Source organism: Macrobrachium nipponense, chromosome 1 (genome assembly GCF_015104395.2).
Source record: "Macrobrachium nipponense isolate FS-2020 chromosome 1, ASM1510439v2, whole genome shotgun sequence".
Taxonomy (NCBI): Eukaryota; Metazoa; Arthropoda; class Malacostraca; order Decapoda; family Palaemonidae; genus Macrobrachium; species Macrobrachium nipponense.
In genome coordinates, this window is record NC_087200.1 from 97,189,879 (window position 1) to 97,206,505 (window position 16,627).

A 16,627-nucleotide genomic window follows, 5' to 3' on the forward strand; every position below is an offset into this window, starting at 1 on the left:
CGAAGTAAAGAGTTCTATATCAAGAATTAAGGGTATTTAAAACGAAAGAGTTTACGAGGGCGCTGCTCTAATAAAGGGGGAAAGAAATAATGTTAGCTTATTGACTTAAACAAGGAACTTTCATTTATATCACGTTTCTTGAATTGGCTGAAAGCATTGTAGGCACTCCGCCTACTTGGACTTTGTCTGAGGGATTAAATAACTTATATTTGGTAGATGCGGTCGGAAGCAATGTATTTTCAGAGCTGAATTCAATGTAAAAGAAGCACGTTTCTATAGCTTACTTAGACTGCAGATCTCCAAATGCTGGTTTCAAGACATATTCCTCAATGAGGTGACTCCGATGAATCCCTGATATAGATACATCTACCGACTTAACGTCTAAATTCATACCAAAGATGACAATATTACCTGAAAGTAAGTATTGTGAGCAATAAATACATATAAAATTAAATGCATCAAAATCTTCATTCATATTTCCTAACATGCAAGACAGTATTCAGTGGTGGTACAATAAATTACTATTTTATTAATGGCATCAGGGTATATTTATAATGATGTTCTCATTGCATTTTGATCAAGCTTTTAAAATATAAACTATATTGCAGCAGTGACCTTTGAGAATTATACTCATAGATATAGAGGGGAAAGATTGGACAGACAAGTGATGATCGTGTGAACGTAAAGCACCATTGTTATGCGATGATTCTGAGAGATGGCAGCAGCAGGGACTGCAGAGACCAGCAACAACAAAGCCACTTCCAGCTGGGCCATTAACTGTGTTCCATATAGTACAGGGGATCATATTTCACAAGATAGTGCTATTTTTCATTCATCAAAATCTTTACAACAGTGTTGAAACAGCCTCAAGTAAACATGTGTTAGATCACAGTCAATTTGCAGACAATTACATGCCTGCTTTTTGAGCTAATAAAATAATGAATGTTGTAATAAGCTTTTTATTGAAGCCTATTTGACATTAAATTAACGTAGCCAAATAAATTACCAAGTAGGGTTACTGTCAGACCATGTAACCACGGTTAAGTCTGATAATTGTCCTTACTATTAGTACTAGAATGTACAGTTACTACTAAGTGGAGCTACATGACTAAATCTAGTCGAGTGGGATGTTGTCCCCAGTAGGGAAAAAGACCCCATTTCGGCTCAACCTTAACACTTGACCCCCAATTCGGTTCACAGGCAATAAACCCCATAAGCTTGCCTTTATCTTAACCTTGCGTACATTGACCATTAACAATTCCACGGGGAAACCACCAAATATTTCACTCTAGTTCAGAAAAGAACCCCAATATGGCTCATGAATAACTCTTCGGATAGGCGAACAGTGGTTTCGCTCGACCCCTTGAAAATACCCAACCTCATTTTGGCTCAAGATATTATGTACGGATTAAATAACCACCATTTCACGACCCCTAGAAAATACCCAATCCCATTTTGGCTCAATGACCCCTTGAAAATACCCAACCCCATTTTGCTCAAGATATTCTTTACGGATGAAAAAACCACCATTTCATGACCCCTTGAAAATTCCTAACCCCATTATACTCAGGATATACTATATGGTTGAAAAAACCACCATTTCACATAAATATCAATATGAGTGAAAGAATTCTAAGTCCCTTAACCTCACCCAACCTAACCTAACCTAACTCACCAAGTGAAAAATTTCTAAGTCCCTTAACCAAACCTAACCTAACCCACGTGAAATACTCAACCCCAATTTGCCTCAAGATATACCCTTCGGTCATATCACGTGATAGTATGAAAGCGAAAAGATTTCTAAGCTCCATTCAAATTCACTGTGACTCACTGCCAGGTGCACAACATGTCAAATCACTTGATAGTATGAATGGAAAAATATTTCTAAACTCCATAACCTAACAATGAAACTCTATGGAAGGTTACACGATAAAGAATGAGGGTAATAAAAACCAAATATGACCATTCACATATTTTTATAACATAAACCGCTACACATTAACAAGTGTCAGATTCTCCCGAGACACATTCAAAAACAATACCGCCACGACTCCTTATCACCAACTTCAAACTGCTTAACAATTTTACAATAAAAAACCACAATCTTCTAAATTCATTATCTTGTACCACATGACGTTCATCCTCTGCCTGTGCCCCGTGTGGAAAAACCCCTCCTTTCCCACTCATCCTAAGGAAGAGAAATAATGGGACTTAGAAGAACTGAACGCCTGCAAGAAACAAAAAAAATAATTATATGATGTATATTAAAAAAAATTTGTTGCCTTTTATTTAACGAATGCATACGCGCCTTGTATGTGACAACCCATTTACCACCAGAACTCCAATGAGAACATTTCACCCTTTTTAAATAATTGAAATAGTATTCCGTCACCCACCTATCATTACTTTCGAAATGACACGGTGAGAAGACAACGTTCATTAACAACAAAACTGGTTTCAACCCTCTATGACTCATAAACTGACAAAGAAAACAGTGTGAAGACCGCATTTGTATGAATTATCTGGCTGTATCTGCCTTACGGACTGGCGAAGGACAAATCCCAAATTTGCGTGGAGAAAAGTCGAGGAGCCGCCTGAATAAATTTTAGGGTTTATACCATAACTGTCAAAAAAGAAGATTGTATCCCTAAGTGAACAGTCAATATAAAAACACACCCAGTGTCCAACAACGTCAATACTAGAAGTTAAAGGCAGAGTATCAGATATAAAAACTAACAGTTCATTTCTATTCGCAGGTATTATGAACGTACCCACTTCATCCGAAGCGAGCACACCTAAATATTTAATAACACTCCCTAGCAAACTTTGTAAAACAGTCACAATTTCGTATCCATCACTCCTAACCCCTAACATCACACTGAATGACTCCATCTGAATCAATTGTTAAAATACCCTTGGTGTCTCCGAACAATAAAATCATGCAAGGATGAGGCACGACTGTTCCCAGATCTATAGATATTCTCAGACTAGCTGAAATCTTCACCGGCATTAAATCTTCAACCTCTTCCATGATGAAGCTAAAACAATAAACAGCCCTTCTGCTTTTAAAACAATTGCATGACAGTATTAGGAAAATGACAGTTGATATTATACAATGTATTCTCATTAACAGTGATGTGCATGCTACTTAAGTCGCATGCACTAAAGTACAAACGATTGGCCGCGTAATTCCCTGAAAACGTTTGCATACCATTCATAGCTAACGTAATCTTTTCAGGTATACAGTTGTTGAAAGGTTGATCTATTAAAATGGAATCCTCATTCTGCCCAATAACGTATGTTTTATGTAAAGTCTTATCAAATATATATTGTATAGGGCTAACAGCTAGAGCCGCATTTAAAGCGGACATGGCATTATAATGGGGGGTAACCCGATCAATCCACAACTTGGCTTTTTCTATATTCAGATCGTTTAAGTGAGCGTCGGTGTGGGCCCCCAGCACCCAGTTGTTATTGGCCATTTTGAGCCTTATCCTTAAGTCCACTCGCTAGATCTATAAGGAGTGGAAAGTATGTGTGAACTCCTCTCATCTTAACAGAACTCATCACCCGAGTTTCCCACCTACTCATCTGTCCGAAAAAAGTGACTATATAGGTTTGTGTAACATCATGCGTGGCATGAAAATCATCGTGGAAAACTCACTCTTACCAAAAGTCAGTAGCGCGCTGGTTTTCACGCTCTTGAGCATTTTTATGTACGAATGATAGTTAAAAACAGGACATGATTCCACCAACTTTTCGGTCAAGAAGACAGAGATGGATTTAAAAAGCATATTGCTTATACCGTTAATGAGTGCAACATGTGCATCATCCGGCAGCTGAGCAACTCCCCTAACCACTGTGATGTATAATTCCAAAGCTATACTTGACAAATCCAAGAAGGAGCCCAGGACACTGTTAACACGAAACTCTATATAGTTATCACTAAGGATTTGATTTATAGAATTGTTGCTAGGTGTGAAATATGATATTGTTATGATACAATAAAGTTTGTTCATACTTACCTGGCAGATATATATATAGCTGTATTCTCGAAGTCCGACAGAATTTCAAAACTCCCGGCACACGCAGTGGGCGGCCAGGTGGTTAGTACCCATTCCCGCTGCTGGGAGTCGGATATCAGGAACCATTCCCATCTTCTATTCAGATTTTTCATACCACTGTCCCCTGAGGGGAGGTGGGTGGGCACTTAATTATATATATCTGCCAGGTAAGTATGAACAGACTTTATTGTATCATAACAATATCATTTTGTTCATGAAACTTACCTGACAGATATATATATATAGCTGAATCCCACCATTGGAGGTGGGAAGGGACAGAATAGAAGGATTTTAGGAAACAAATTACATGCAGATGATTGACATCTTGGTTCCTTACCTGTTAGCATAGCTGACTTCGTGATTACTGTCACCCAAGTCTGCTTCTGCTTTACTAGAGTCTCCAGCAAGGTAGTGACCTATATAGCTGGTGAGTTCTAGATGATCTGTCAACGGGAGCGTGACCACAATGTGACTAGACCATATTGACCATACTGTGGGGGCAACGAAGCTAAAAACCACCACTTGACCTAACCTATCAAAGTTAGTCCCATAACTTCTAGGCTAAAGAAAGGGAAAGCGCCTCAAGCGACCGACCCTTCAACCGTAAATCAATACAATAAAATTAAAAGCACACCTATCCCTTTTCTATAGGATAGGATTCGTGCTGCTTCCTGCCCCCAATAATATTTCTGCGGATATGTATGGTCCTAGTGACTCGCAGATCTCATATGTCGTCTTCACATCCCGCCGGGAGTGTGAAGCGAACACAGAGTTGCTTCGCTCAAACATGGCACTCAGGATGTTACTGAGTGTCATGCTCTGTTGAAATGCTTCCGAGGCCGCGCCCTCACCTCGTGAGCATTCAGTTTAAAAGATTTCAAATCTTTGTTCAAACATAATGAATGAACCTCTTTAAAAGAACTCCTTAACCATAACGCCAGGGCGTTCTTCGACATGGGCAAGTCTGGTCTTTTTACGGAACACCGCAGATTGTCCGAATGACCTCGACTTTCTTTAGTTTTATCAAGATAAAACTTGAGAGCCCCGACAGGGCACAGGACTCTCTGTGGCTCTTGCCCAATAATTTGTGCCATCCCCTTGATCTCCAGGCCTCTGGGCTAAGGGTTAGACGGGTTTTCGTTCTTAGCAAGAACAGAAGGCTTAGAGGACACACCGAATTATGTCCTCTAAAGCCAAAACCTCTGATGATGGCTAAAACCTCACTAACCCTCTTTGCCGTAGCTAGAGTGGTTAGAAAATTAGCCTTTCTGATCACGTGTATTAAGTTTACAGAATGGAGAGGTTCGAAATGCTTTGACATCAGGAACTTCAGACTACGTCTAAGTTCCATGCCGGAAGCTTCGATCTAGACCATTTCAAGATTTCCACAGACCTCAAAGATCGTGAAGGGCTTTGTTGTTTGACAGATCCGAATCTCTGAGCCTAGAGGCCGTCAACAACATATTTCCCTATTCTACAATAGTTGGGTCTGCTAGCTTATCCCATACTTCAGACGGAAAGGGAAGACGGTAAAGTAATTCACAGAGGTCGAGGTGGAGGAACAGTCATTCTTCCTGCACTATCTCCAGAAACGGCCCACTCCGATTGGTACACTGCAAAATATGCAGCACTGCTTTGCTTTGGCAATGAGACTTGCAATTAATCTTGAAGATCCTCTCGCTTCTCGACAGTCTGAACGCATTCAGACTCAGAGCGAAGAGGTTTTTAGGTACCTCTCGAAGTGAGGCTGTTAGAGTAGACCGATTCTCTTGGGAAGGGTCCTTGGAAAGTGCTCTCTGAAGGACGTGACCTCTGTGAATCCAGCCTCTCGAAGGCCAACATGGGGCGATCAGCGTCTTTCTCGCTCCCTCTGATGCCAGCGATTATCTTATTATATTTCCTAAGCTTTTGAATAGGGGAAAAGAGACTAACCAACAATCCCCATTCCATGCTATAGGATGGCATCTATTGCTACCGCTCTCGGATCGAGAATAAGGGAGCAACGTAGAGGAAGCTTCTTCGTCTTCAATATTGCGAAGAAATCTACGAAAAGACGTCTCCAAAGTCTCCACAACTCTTGACATACTTCTAAGCGAGGATTACTCAGACGTCAGTGTTGCTGCCGTCGATCGAGAAAATCCGCACGGACGTGCAATCATGTAACAAACCTCTTGAGGATCGTTACATTCCGTGCCTATGCCGATAACCATCTCTCTCTTCTTGGGATATGAGAGAGCTGCGGAATTATCTGAGATGATTTGGACCACTCACCAAAAATTCACTCTTCGAGGAACTGGAGAGCCAACCAAATTGCTTCCAATTCTTTTAGATTATGTGCCAGGACCTCTGTACCTCTGTCTGGATGCCTGGCACCCTCTCGGTATCACCTGAGGTGATCCTGAACCCATTGAGAGATGTTTAGAATTATTTCTAGATCTTTGATGTTATTTCAGTTCTCCTGTAGGAAAAACTGTAGAGGTCTGAATTGCAGTCTATTCAGGGAAACAAGCTTCTCCAGCGAGGAAATGGTCCCCAGCAGACTCATCCACTCCCTCACTAAGCATGCTTCCTTCCCTAATAAGGCTGCGCTTTGCATAAGCAGGAGAGCATTATTATAGTGCTGTGCCGCGGTAGACTCGTACAGAATTCTGTTACAGTGCGGTAACCAGCGCCGAACAGGTCTAAGAGATATCTCTGTTGAAAATTTCTTAGTAAAAGGAAGTCGTGTTCATTCATGATTACTAGAAATCCCCTCAACCCGAGGCTAAAGTCCATGATTGTAGGGCAGAGATACGGTTCATCAATCAATCCCGCGGGAGAGAGAGACGTAACCGACCGCGCATAGCAGCGAGCTAGCTGATACTGAGTTGGTGTACAGTAACAGCAGCTTACGTTCACCTTCTCGTAGTCTTATGCCGAGTTGCCAGCTACTCTATTCTACGAAGGAATAGATTTTTCATTATTTGACCAGAAACTCTCAAGTTGGCATATTTAAGCGAAACAGAATTCGCTAAATACAGAAGCTGATTTTGTGTTGTCGTAACACTGCGCTTAATTAACCAAATGTTAAATCGGAAACTCCTGGAAAGTTGCCGGGAGTACCGATTAAGTATACTGTGTCATCCACAATGACAGCAGCCTTCTATCGTCGTCTCGCACTATTCTGCCTGAGTTACCAGCTACTCTATTCTACGAAGGAATAGGTTTGTTACTATTATCGATCAAAAGGAAATTCTCAAGCAGGCATATTTAAGCGAAACATAATTCACTAGATGCAGAAGCTGAGTTGGTGTTGTTGTAACAATACCTTTTAGCGTTGTCCTTACACCGGAAACTCTTGGAAGTTTGCAGGAAGGACCGATTAAATACACTTAAAATAACAGTCCTTTCGGATGCCATCTGTAGAGGTAACTACGATATGCGTATATGACTTGAACCCTACATTAGCAATATGACGTAAAGATAAAATACGTAAGTATTGTAGTCACTTGAACATCTAATTCTCTACTACATTCTTTCCCCGACGAGGAAGAGAGAGAGAATGGAAATCGACTGTCTTTGTTCTCTTTGCCAAGAGAACGAATTAATATTATTCGAATGGAGATCCTCAAGTGAGAACCGAGGATCGAAAAGGACAGTTCAAGCTTCTTATGATATTGGACATAAGACTTCATGGACATAGTCTACAAGTCTTTTTTCTGGATGAGCCTCTGACTAATGAATGAGAGCTCTTCCAAATTTTGTTAATGAGAGCTTATCCGCTTATGCAATAATATGTTATTAAGATCTTTGTCAATGAGAACTAACCCATTTACATGACAGAAAGTAATCCAGGAATTCGAGCATATAGTCTTCCCGATTCCCACAGAAATCGAGGAAGGGGCAGGATTCTTGATCAGAGACTGGGCTTACGGCAGGTAGGACCTTAATGTTCCCCTTCGGCAGCGCAGTCCTGAAAGCAGACGAGGCGTTTTATGACACCGAAATCTGCTTACAGTTTTTCTGGAATTCATCAAGTCATGGATTCTATTGAACGCTCCCTTCGTAGAAAGCGAAGTAGACATCTTGACGAGACCAAACTCCTTCCTCTTCTTCGACGACGCCCTCTTGAAGAGCGTTCTTGCAGGAATCCTGCCGAACGTCTTGATGCGTAGGACGCCTATCGTTCTGAAGAACGTCCTGGCAAGTGCTCTGCCGAGCGTCATGACGTGTAGGATGCTGAGCGTCTTCAAAAGCGTCCTCGCTAGTGTCCTGGCGAGCGTCCAGATGTGTAAAACATCGAGCGTCTTCCAAAAAGCTTATCAATGTTTGTGATGTCGAGCGTCTTCCAGAGCGTCCTGATGAGCGTCTCTTCGTGTAGGACATCGAGAATCTGCAAAAGCTTCCTCACGTCTCAATGCGTAGGACGTTGAGCGTCTTCAAGAGACGTCCTCGCGAGAGTCTTGCTGAGCGTATTGGTGCATAGAACACCAAGGGTTCTGAACGGCATCTCAGAGAGGATCTTGTCGAGCGCCCTGATGCATGAAAGGCCACCCAAAAGGCGTCCTGGAGAGCCGCACGCTGCTCCTGAAGTGTGAGAGCACTATAAGAAGACGTACGGCTATTGTCTTCAAGACGGACCTTAAAGACCTTCGTTACATTCTAACAAAGACGGTGGCCGCCTGTGCGACATCTTGCGTCTTTGTAATGCAAATGAAGATTTCCAGAAACGCGCTCAAAAAAGGAACGCCGAGCGTTCCGAAAGGCATCCTCGCGAGGTGCTTGCCGATCATCCTGATTGCATTCTTTGAGCGTCTTGAAGAACGTCCCGAAGAGGAGAGCGACGAACATCAAGGGAAGCGTCATAGTGAATGACATGCGTTAACACGAGTAACCTGAGAGGCTTCCTGGCGAGGGGAGAGCCGCTCATGAAAAGCGAGCGTCCTAAGCAGAAGTACGGTGATTGTCATCAGGACGAGTCTTAAGGACGTTCGCCACTCTTGACAAAAACGACCGCCGCCAGTGAGACATCTTGCATCTTTGTCACGCTCATCGACACTGCAGAAAGGCATTTAAAAGGACGCCTGTGTGTTCTTGGGTATGAGGAATGCTTTGCCCTTCTGTCGAAAACTAGGATAGTCTGTCCAGCGTAGCTACCGAACCAGAGTCATCTCCGTCCGCTGACAGAGCATCCCTTAGCGACGAGTAAGAGGCGTCTTGGCGAGCTATTTGACTATGCAAATCAGCTTGCCGGACATCAGGCTTATCAGCTTGAACAATATCCCGTTTCGTAGTAAAGCGAACGTCACATAACGTATACAGAGCGCCATGAGGAGAGGAGGGAGGGGAGCGTCTTGGAGAGCAAGAAAACAATCCTTGCTACAAGAGTAACGACGTTCCTTCCTCTCGATAGAGCGTTGAGTGTCTCGAAAGGCGTCCTCTCCTGCCTTATGGACATTTTTTATCTCTTGACAAAGACGACGGCCACCTGTGCGACATCTTGCGTCTTTGTCACGCTTATCGATATTAAGTCATGCCGAAGGGACGCCAGATCAGTACTCTGACGCTCCCTCCTGATGAGAGAGAGGACGTGAAGCATCCTCTTCTCTAAAGCTTCTTTTTTAGAGGGCGCAAGTCCTTCCGAGAGCTCCAACCCTGCGGGGAGGACGCCTCGGAGGACGAGAAGCAATCTTTCATGATTCGTGCACGTGCACGATCCTTGGCAGCCTTGGAAGCATCTTCAGGTCCTGCCGAAGGGACGCCAGATCGGTGGGGGGTTCCTGTAACCCTCCTTTGGTTTTCGACTTGCCCCCTCCCTGGTCCTGGGAGTCCGACAGAGGTCTAGACTTAGAGGCGTTGTAGGACCGATTTGACGCCCCCTCCACAACACTAGGGGCAAAATCAACATCACTACACTCACAACACTGATTGGAGAGCAAGCACTTTATATTCCAAGATTACTTAATGTAATCCACCATAATAGAAAGGGCATTACCTCTCACAGACACTTCCTCTAGGCCCGTAAGCCACAGGGTTAGGCAAAATAAAGTCTACAGGAGGTTAGTAGGTTCATTATCCTAACTTCTGTTTACTGTGGAGGAAGACCTCCTGATTCTATCACGCTCTAATTTGCGTACATACGAATCATACGTCTTCTTTCGGAACCAGTCAACATTACACTAATTACATTGATCTTTCAACAAAGAAAACATGTAAACGTCATGTATACTAAGCGAGTGTCTACCGAAGGTTTCGGTAGCCTCACCTTACCCCTTGCAGAAAACAAAGTCTGAAACTAGGCTAACTAGATTCAGACATCATATGCAATGAAGAAATTTAAATTAATTTATGATAGCGTATGCCTAGCCACAAATCCAAGTCAATCATCCAAAAGATAATTAGGATACTTAAGCGGCAATGAAGTTTCAAAATCCTTGGCGGAGGTACTGGAAACAGTTGTTTACAGCACCGGCGACAGAGAAAAATCTGAATAGAAGATGGGAATGGTTCCTGATATCCGCCTACCAGCGGCGAGAATGGGTACTAACCACCTGGCCGCCCACTGCGTGTGCCGGGAGTTTTGAAATTCTGTCGGACTTCGAGAATACAGCTATATATATATATCTGTCAGGTAAGTTTCATGAACAAACCAACCTTTCCTTCAAACTAATCAAACTGTTTATAATCCTACGCTTGTTCATATTCGGGAACAATTCAGAGATGCCCGCGATACATGAAGAGACGGGAACCTTCTTTCCTGTCCCTGGCACATTGGGAACCACATCCACCATTTCACAAAATTGCTAGAGGGAGGGAATGCATGCGTGTGTGCCCACTGACAAAGGGTGGATGAATTAAAGATCGTACACATCTTTGTTATATTTACTTCTCGATTTAACCCGTCCATTCTTCTTTCTCCTCTTCTTCCTTGTCTTTGTAGCCAACCAAGCGAGTGTACATTTCACTCCACCCAACCTTTTCCTGTCGACCCTCCCATTACCACTTAGAATGTGTCTACCCGTACTTTTGAGAGCTGTCACTCCGTGCCTTTTTAAAGATTCCCTCAGGGGCAGCTGATCGTTCACTACATCTGAAAGCACTGATCTACCAAACTCTTTAACTGAAGATTTAGCAACATTGAACAGGAAAGGGAGTAAAATGCGCGCAATGCCAGCCATGGCCGAAAATACGAATCCACCTCTTCTATGACTTAGATAGAAAACTGAAATGTCCTCTAGATCCGCTCCCTTTCTTAAGGGTTCAGACAAGAACAATGTCTTAAATTTGACCTCCAAGGGTGGGGTAAAGATGACTCTCATAACTGTTAAAAAACCTTTAATCCCTCCCTTGAATGTTATGCAGTGCGCTTGTTTGAGCGTTCTTAATTACATGAGCTCGCGAAAGTGAATAACGTAAAGGTGGGAAAGAATGCAGGTTTTATACATACCTCCCTATCTGGGCTTTATATGAAGCACACTGGTGACGCTCAAGTCGTTATTGAAATGAATGTGCCTTCCATTCTGGTCGGTGATGATGATTGAAATCTGATCTAGAATGTTCTTGTTCAGCACTTTGTATATCGTATTGTTTATCCCCTTCCCTTTGCCGCTCTCCAATGTAAAACAATCCAATATATTTACTAGTTTTCCTCAAAAAACAGTTGGTTGAACAATATCGGTGTACACATACATATAACCTACACCACAATTATCGGGTAAGGGATCAACCAAGAGATGTGCATTCACCGCATCAAGGCCGTAAACTTTGTACGCGGTATTATTTTTAAAGACCAGCAATCTGGCTGCTTTATTACTGAATTTGACGGACACACTTTTAATGTCCCCCACCCCAATCTTCCCCCTCTTAACATGAGGGATAATAATTCTCCTGCTGTCTTCATCCCAACCAAATACATCGTTACTGTTGAAAACGTTTTTGTATTTGCTGTCGAAATATACTTTTAAATGTTCAAAAATATCCTTGTTAAGTGCCTTCACCAGTCTTTCCATGTCCCCCACTAACACAGCCATCATCGGTCTATAGGTTTAGACCTGCTTATTACTTTTACCACGTTTAGTAACGAACTGGAGGGAGAATTCTTCATCTCTTGATAATACAGCATAATAAACTCCCGGAAACATGATCGAAGCTAGACCGACTTCATATTCGCTTCCATTCGGTAGGAATATAGGAGCAGGTAACCTATTCAGAAACCTGGAACCTGAGTTTTCAAGTACTTGTCCAAGCAGCCTAGACTGCTCAAATATACAATGTGTTCACCCGTCATACTGGTGAAGTACTGCACATAATTTCGCTCATCTAAATCTTATATGAAGGATGCATGACACGCTTTTACCTTCAATAAACTTAATGTCCTCCCCCTTCTGATTCGTCACACCAATGGAAATGTAATCTACCACATTTATATTTAAAGGTTTATAAACTGCATTATGCGAACCTCTACCTTGTCCACATTCCAACATGAAATAGTCCAGGATAGTTACCATTTTATCACCTAACGATGAGGGTTGAATAATGTTGAAATATAAGTAAACGTAATCGATACTGTGATCATCAAGATAGGGAGTTTTGGAGCGATGATTTCTCAACACCCCCACACCATAAATCTTGTATTGCACTTCCATGTTAAACCCCAAAAAACGTGCAGCCCTAACTCTAAACTTTACAACAACTGAAACAACTCCTTCTACATTCGCAACCTCAGAATTCATGTATGTGAGGTTCATCTTCTTCAAATCCTCATTCTATGAAAATAACCCTCTCCTACATATAACGGCCCGAATGTATGCACCGTAAAACGTTTCCAGTTGTTCTGTAATGTCAATCTATTCATATCCCCTGCGTGAACATATGTGAAAGCGTATGAGCGAGTGGTCGAACTCTGATTAAAAGTGACTTTAAACTGAAGTGTGAAATTTTAATCTTCTGGTGTGATGGCATAGTATTCATTTGGGAGTGTAACCCCTATGACACCTAATTCATATTCTACCTCTTTTGATAGAGTTATGGGAGTGGCCTACCTGTTTATAAATTTACATGGTCGGCTTTCGTGAAATAAATCTAGGCACACCCAGCTATTCACATATACGATCACTACACATGCTGAACACACAATGATGGCAATACATGTTATTGAGGTCATATAAACCACACAGTTTAAAATGGATGAATAAAAAGTGTACAAAAATTAATTGTATTTATTATACAAATTAATGGAACATACATACATACATACACATGTACATATACAGGTTAGTAAACATTTTTTTTTTCTTTTTACATAAGAGGGTCACACAACTACGCTTAGTTCGACCTGAGGCTTAATTTCTCCGTGTCCATCACTTCCAAATGTCTCAATTTGGAAAATGAATCCTTCAACCACACATCTCCAGCACACTTCTCTTCACATCTTCACAGGATACATTTTTCAATTGAATTTTTAAACTCTTCAACTCTGAATAGAAGTGATTGTATCTCATTTCTCTCGTATCGTTCCGCAACTTTCCACATGGTCTTCATCCTTAGAATACATTATACTCGAATTGGCAAATTCATTGTCTTCCACGGGTGCACCAATTCCATATTGGGTTAACAACGTGAAGATGATGGGAAGGTTGGGTTCTTCAGCATCGAACGTATTCTCTCCCTCGGGTGCTGTCAGAATGGTGGTACCCTCTCTCCCATGGTGATGGAGTGAAGTGTAACTAGTCCCAGCTCTGTTGTAATGGTGACCCGCGATGTTAGCGCAGGGGTAAACCCTCATGATGTCTTCAACTAATCCATAATTTCGACATGTAACATAGTTAGTCGCTGCAACCAGGCAACACTCCTTCTTCTTGAACTTGGTCTCGGATAAATTCCCCAAAATCAGATTGCAGGGTGAAAAAGTCATCTCGAACAGTGAATGGGAGTGTGCACATCAACACTTGGTGAGCCTAAATACGCTAATGCACTCTTAAACTAGCAGGGTTTTCCACGTCCTCTCCTCCTCATCGCAGCGATTCATGCTAAACTCCATCTCCCTTCAAAAGTTTATCACACCTGCAGGAATGAAAGGGTCCACCTCTGATAATTTTGTGATTCATCAATACGGCAGCCAAACATCCCCCTTTTTCTTTGCTACCCTGTTCTTCATTGTTCTGCTACCTCCTTTCTTAACCGAATTGTGCCATGCTTCTATCTGTCTTTTTATAGCGATATTTCTCACCATCCGTTCACTAATACCTCCATGTTCAATTAAATAATTATAACTGGGTATGTTGCCATCATCCGTCCTCTTATTCGCTTGAAATTCTCCAGCCACATCTAAAATGTTATATCCGTTAAGCGGGTGGGACAGGTCTCCTTCTTCATTCCATTCAATCGTGCCTGAATTTTTCAGATGATTAACTAAGGCTGTTGTATACGATATGTGATGATCTTTGAACAATATAGGAATAGCACTAGTCAGGTCGGGCTTTACTCTTCTGCAGGTAACTTCACGGTTGAGCACATTCAAAATTAGTGGCACTCCCTTCTTCTTCTTCTTCACACGGTCATCCCCAATGGGAGATAAAGGAGGTGGATGTGTAAAATTTTTAGCATTCATGGAAAAATTTGCGCTTCTCTGCACGTCAAGAAGAATGTATTCATCATCCGCACCTGTGTTCACCCTACCTCCCCCACTGCTGTCTTCACCGCCTGCACTGATGCTGTTAACATTATCATTATTATTATCATTATTATTATTGTAGTCGCTATTGACACTATGGTTATTAACGTTGTTGTTGTTATTGCCGACCCTGCTACCACAAGTTTCCCGACCTTTCGTTAACCTCTCATACATGATGGCTAGTATAACGTAGAACTCCTTAATTTTTCTATTTTCCTATTTAAAAAGACTTCCTATCAAACTGGCTGCTAAAGGAAGTAATATGGACAGAATAGCGGCCCCTTTGTGACTCTTAAATATGTTTTTCTTCCTGGCTAACGTTGTCATTTTCAAGGATACTTGACGGATTTCCCTCTTACACCTTCTGAGCATTTTAATGAAGGTTGTTTCTCTGGTCAGATTACTGTGAAGAAAATTTCTAAATATTTCGGATATGGTAGAGATAAATGCTCTGCTTAATGCGGGAATTATTCTACTCCTCTCGGAGGAGGACAAACGGGAGATGAATGAAATAAAATCTTTGTTTTTACGTATCAAAGCTACCTTTTTACAACTCATGTCGGCACAATTTGGGATTCCTCGACCCACGAATTAAATTGAGTAGGATAACCCTTCCAATTAACATAATATTGCGTTGTCGCCTCTCCTCCTACTCCTTAAGATACCAATGTCATAGGTTTTAGGCAATTTGGTAGGTATTAATTCTTCTCTGTAGAATGTACCTTTTATTTCTTCTCCTGCTAAATCTATTAAGGTGTAAAATGTAGGATTTTGCAAAGTGATGAGCTTCTTAATTTTAAAAATTTCTAGTGTTTTGAACTGCGTATCCTCTCCTCAAAGCAGCTTTCTGGTTTTCGTCATCTATGCATACAGTGTCTCCAAAGTTCAAGGTTGAACTGATGTGGCCCATTGTTGGAAAGATGTTTTCATACCTTCTCGAGAACTGACTTTTAATGTCCGCTTTAGTCTTCATCACATGCACCTCCTTGGGCGTCTTCCCGTTCCCTAAACTCTTGTGCGGTGAATTGTTATAGCTTTCGACTATGTCCTGCAGAACGTCGATATATTTCAATGTGTTCTTGTTTGTGAAGTATCTGCATATTCGGTTTTTAATGGTTCTTATTACCCTTTCAGCTAAAGAAGCTTTAATTTCCCACACACATACACATACACACACACAACACGATATACCGCTTTAACGAAACCTTATACGAGGGTGATAAAAGACGATTGTAACTACCTGCACACACATGTACTGATAATTCCACAGGTTTCACTGACGTAAGTTAATCCCCGAGACCCGATGTGAAAAGACATTTACAATTGCTTCCGCTGGCATATTAACTCGAACAGCAGCAAGACCCACATCAGTTTGCCAATAGGCTGCTCTACTCCACATCTCCATAAGCAGACATGGGTAATTCCACCAGCAACAGCGGCGATGAAACTACAAGTGATAGCTCCATTGAAATTCCTTTGCCGTGACATATATATACAGCATCAAAGGCTCAGACTAGCAAGAGGACTGCAGAGTCTGCTGCCAACGTAGAAAGAAGAGTAGTGAACAGGGGTGGAAACAGACCCGACCCAGGATGATCATTAACAGAAGGTGCAGCAGGGGGCGTCACTCCCCAGGATGGTGAGAATAATTCTTTTTATTTAGAAGTTTGTTGAGATGTGACATGCTGTAAAAAGAAAAAAATGTACAACGTCACCACCCTTTACATATAAAACAACCAGTTTATTTTTATTAAATTCTCTACTTGTTATTCCTGTTTTTTTGCAGGTTCCACCGTGAACGCTGTAACAGCACTACTGAATGGGAAAAATGCAAGGGAATCATTGCCGAGAGGAGGTCACTGTCAAGTAGGAGGTGCCAAACAACAGCAGACGCTGCTTAACAGGGAAGGAG

General features: G+C 41.9%; 1 protein-coding gene across 1 annotated transcript in view; it reads right to left on the reverse strand.

The window, feature by feature from the left end:
* LOC135219502 (uncharacterized) overlaps positions 1-16,627 on the reverse strand; it is a gene marked incomplete in the record, with an annotated part of 142,814 nt that overhangs the window by 27,976 nt on the left and 98,211 nt on the right. Inside the window, 1 exon segment of the mRNA XM_064256323.1 lies at positions 285-411. Coding sequence (XP_064112393.1) covers positions 285-411 — 127 coding nt within the window.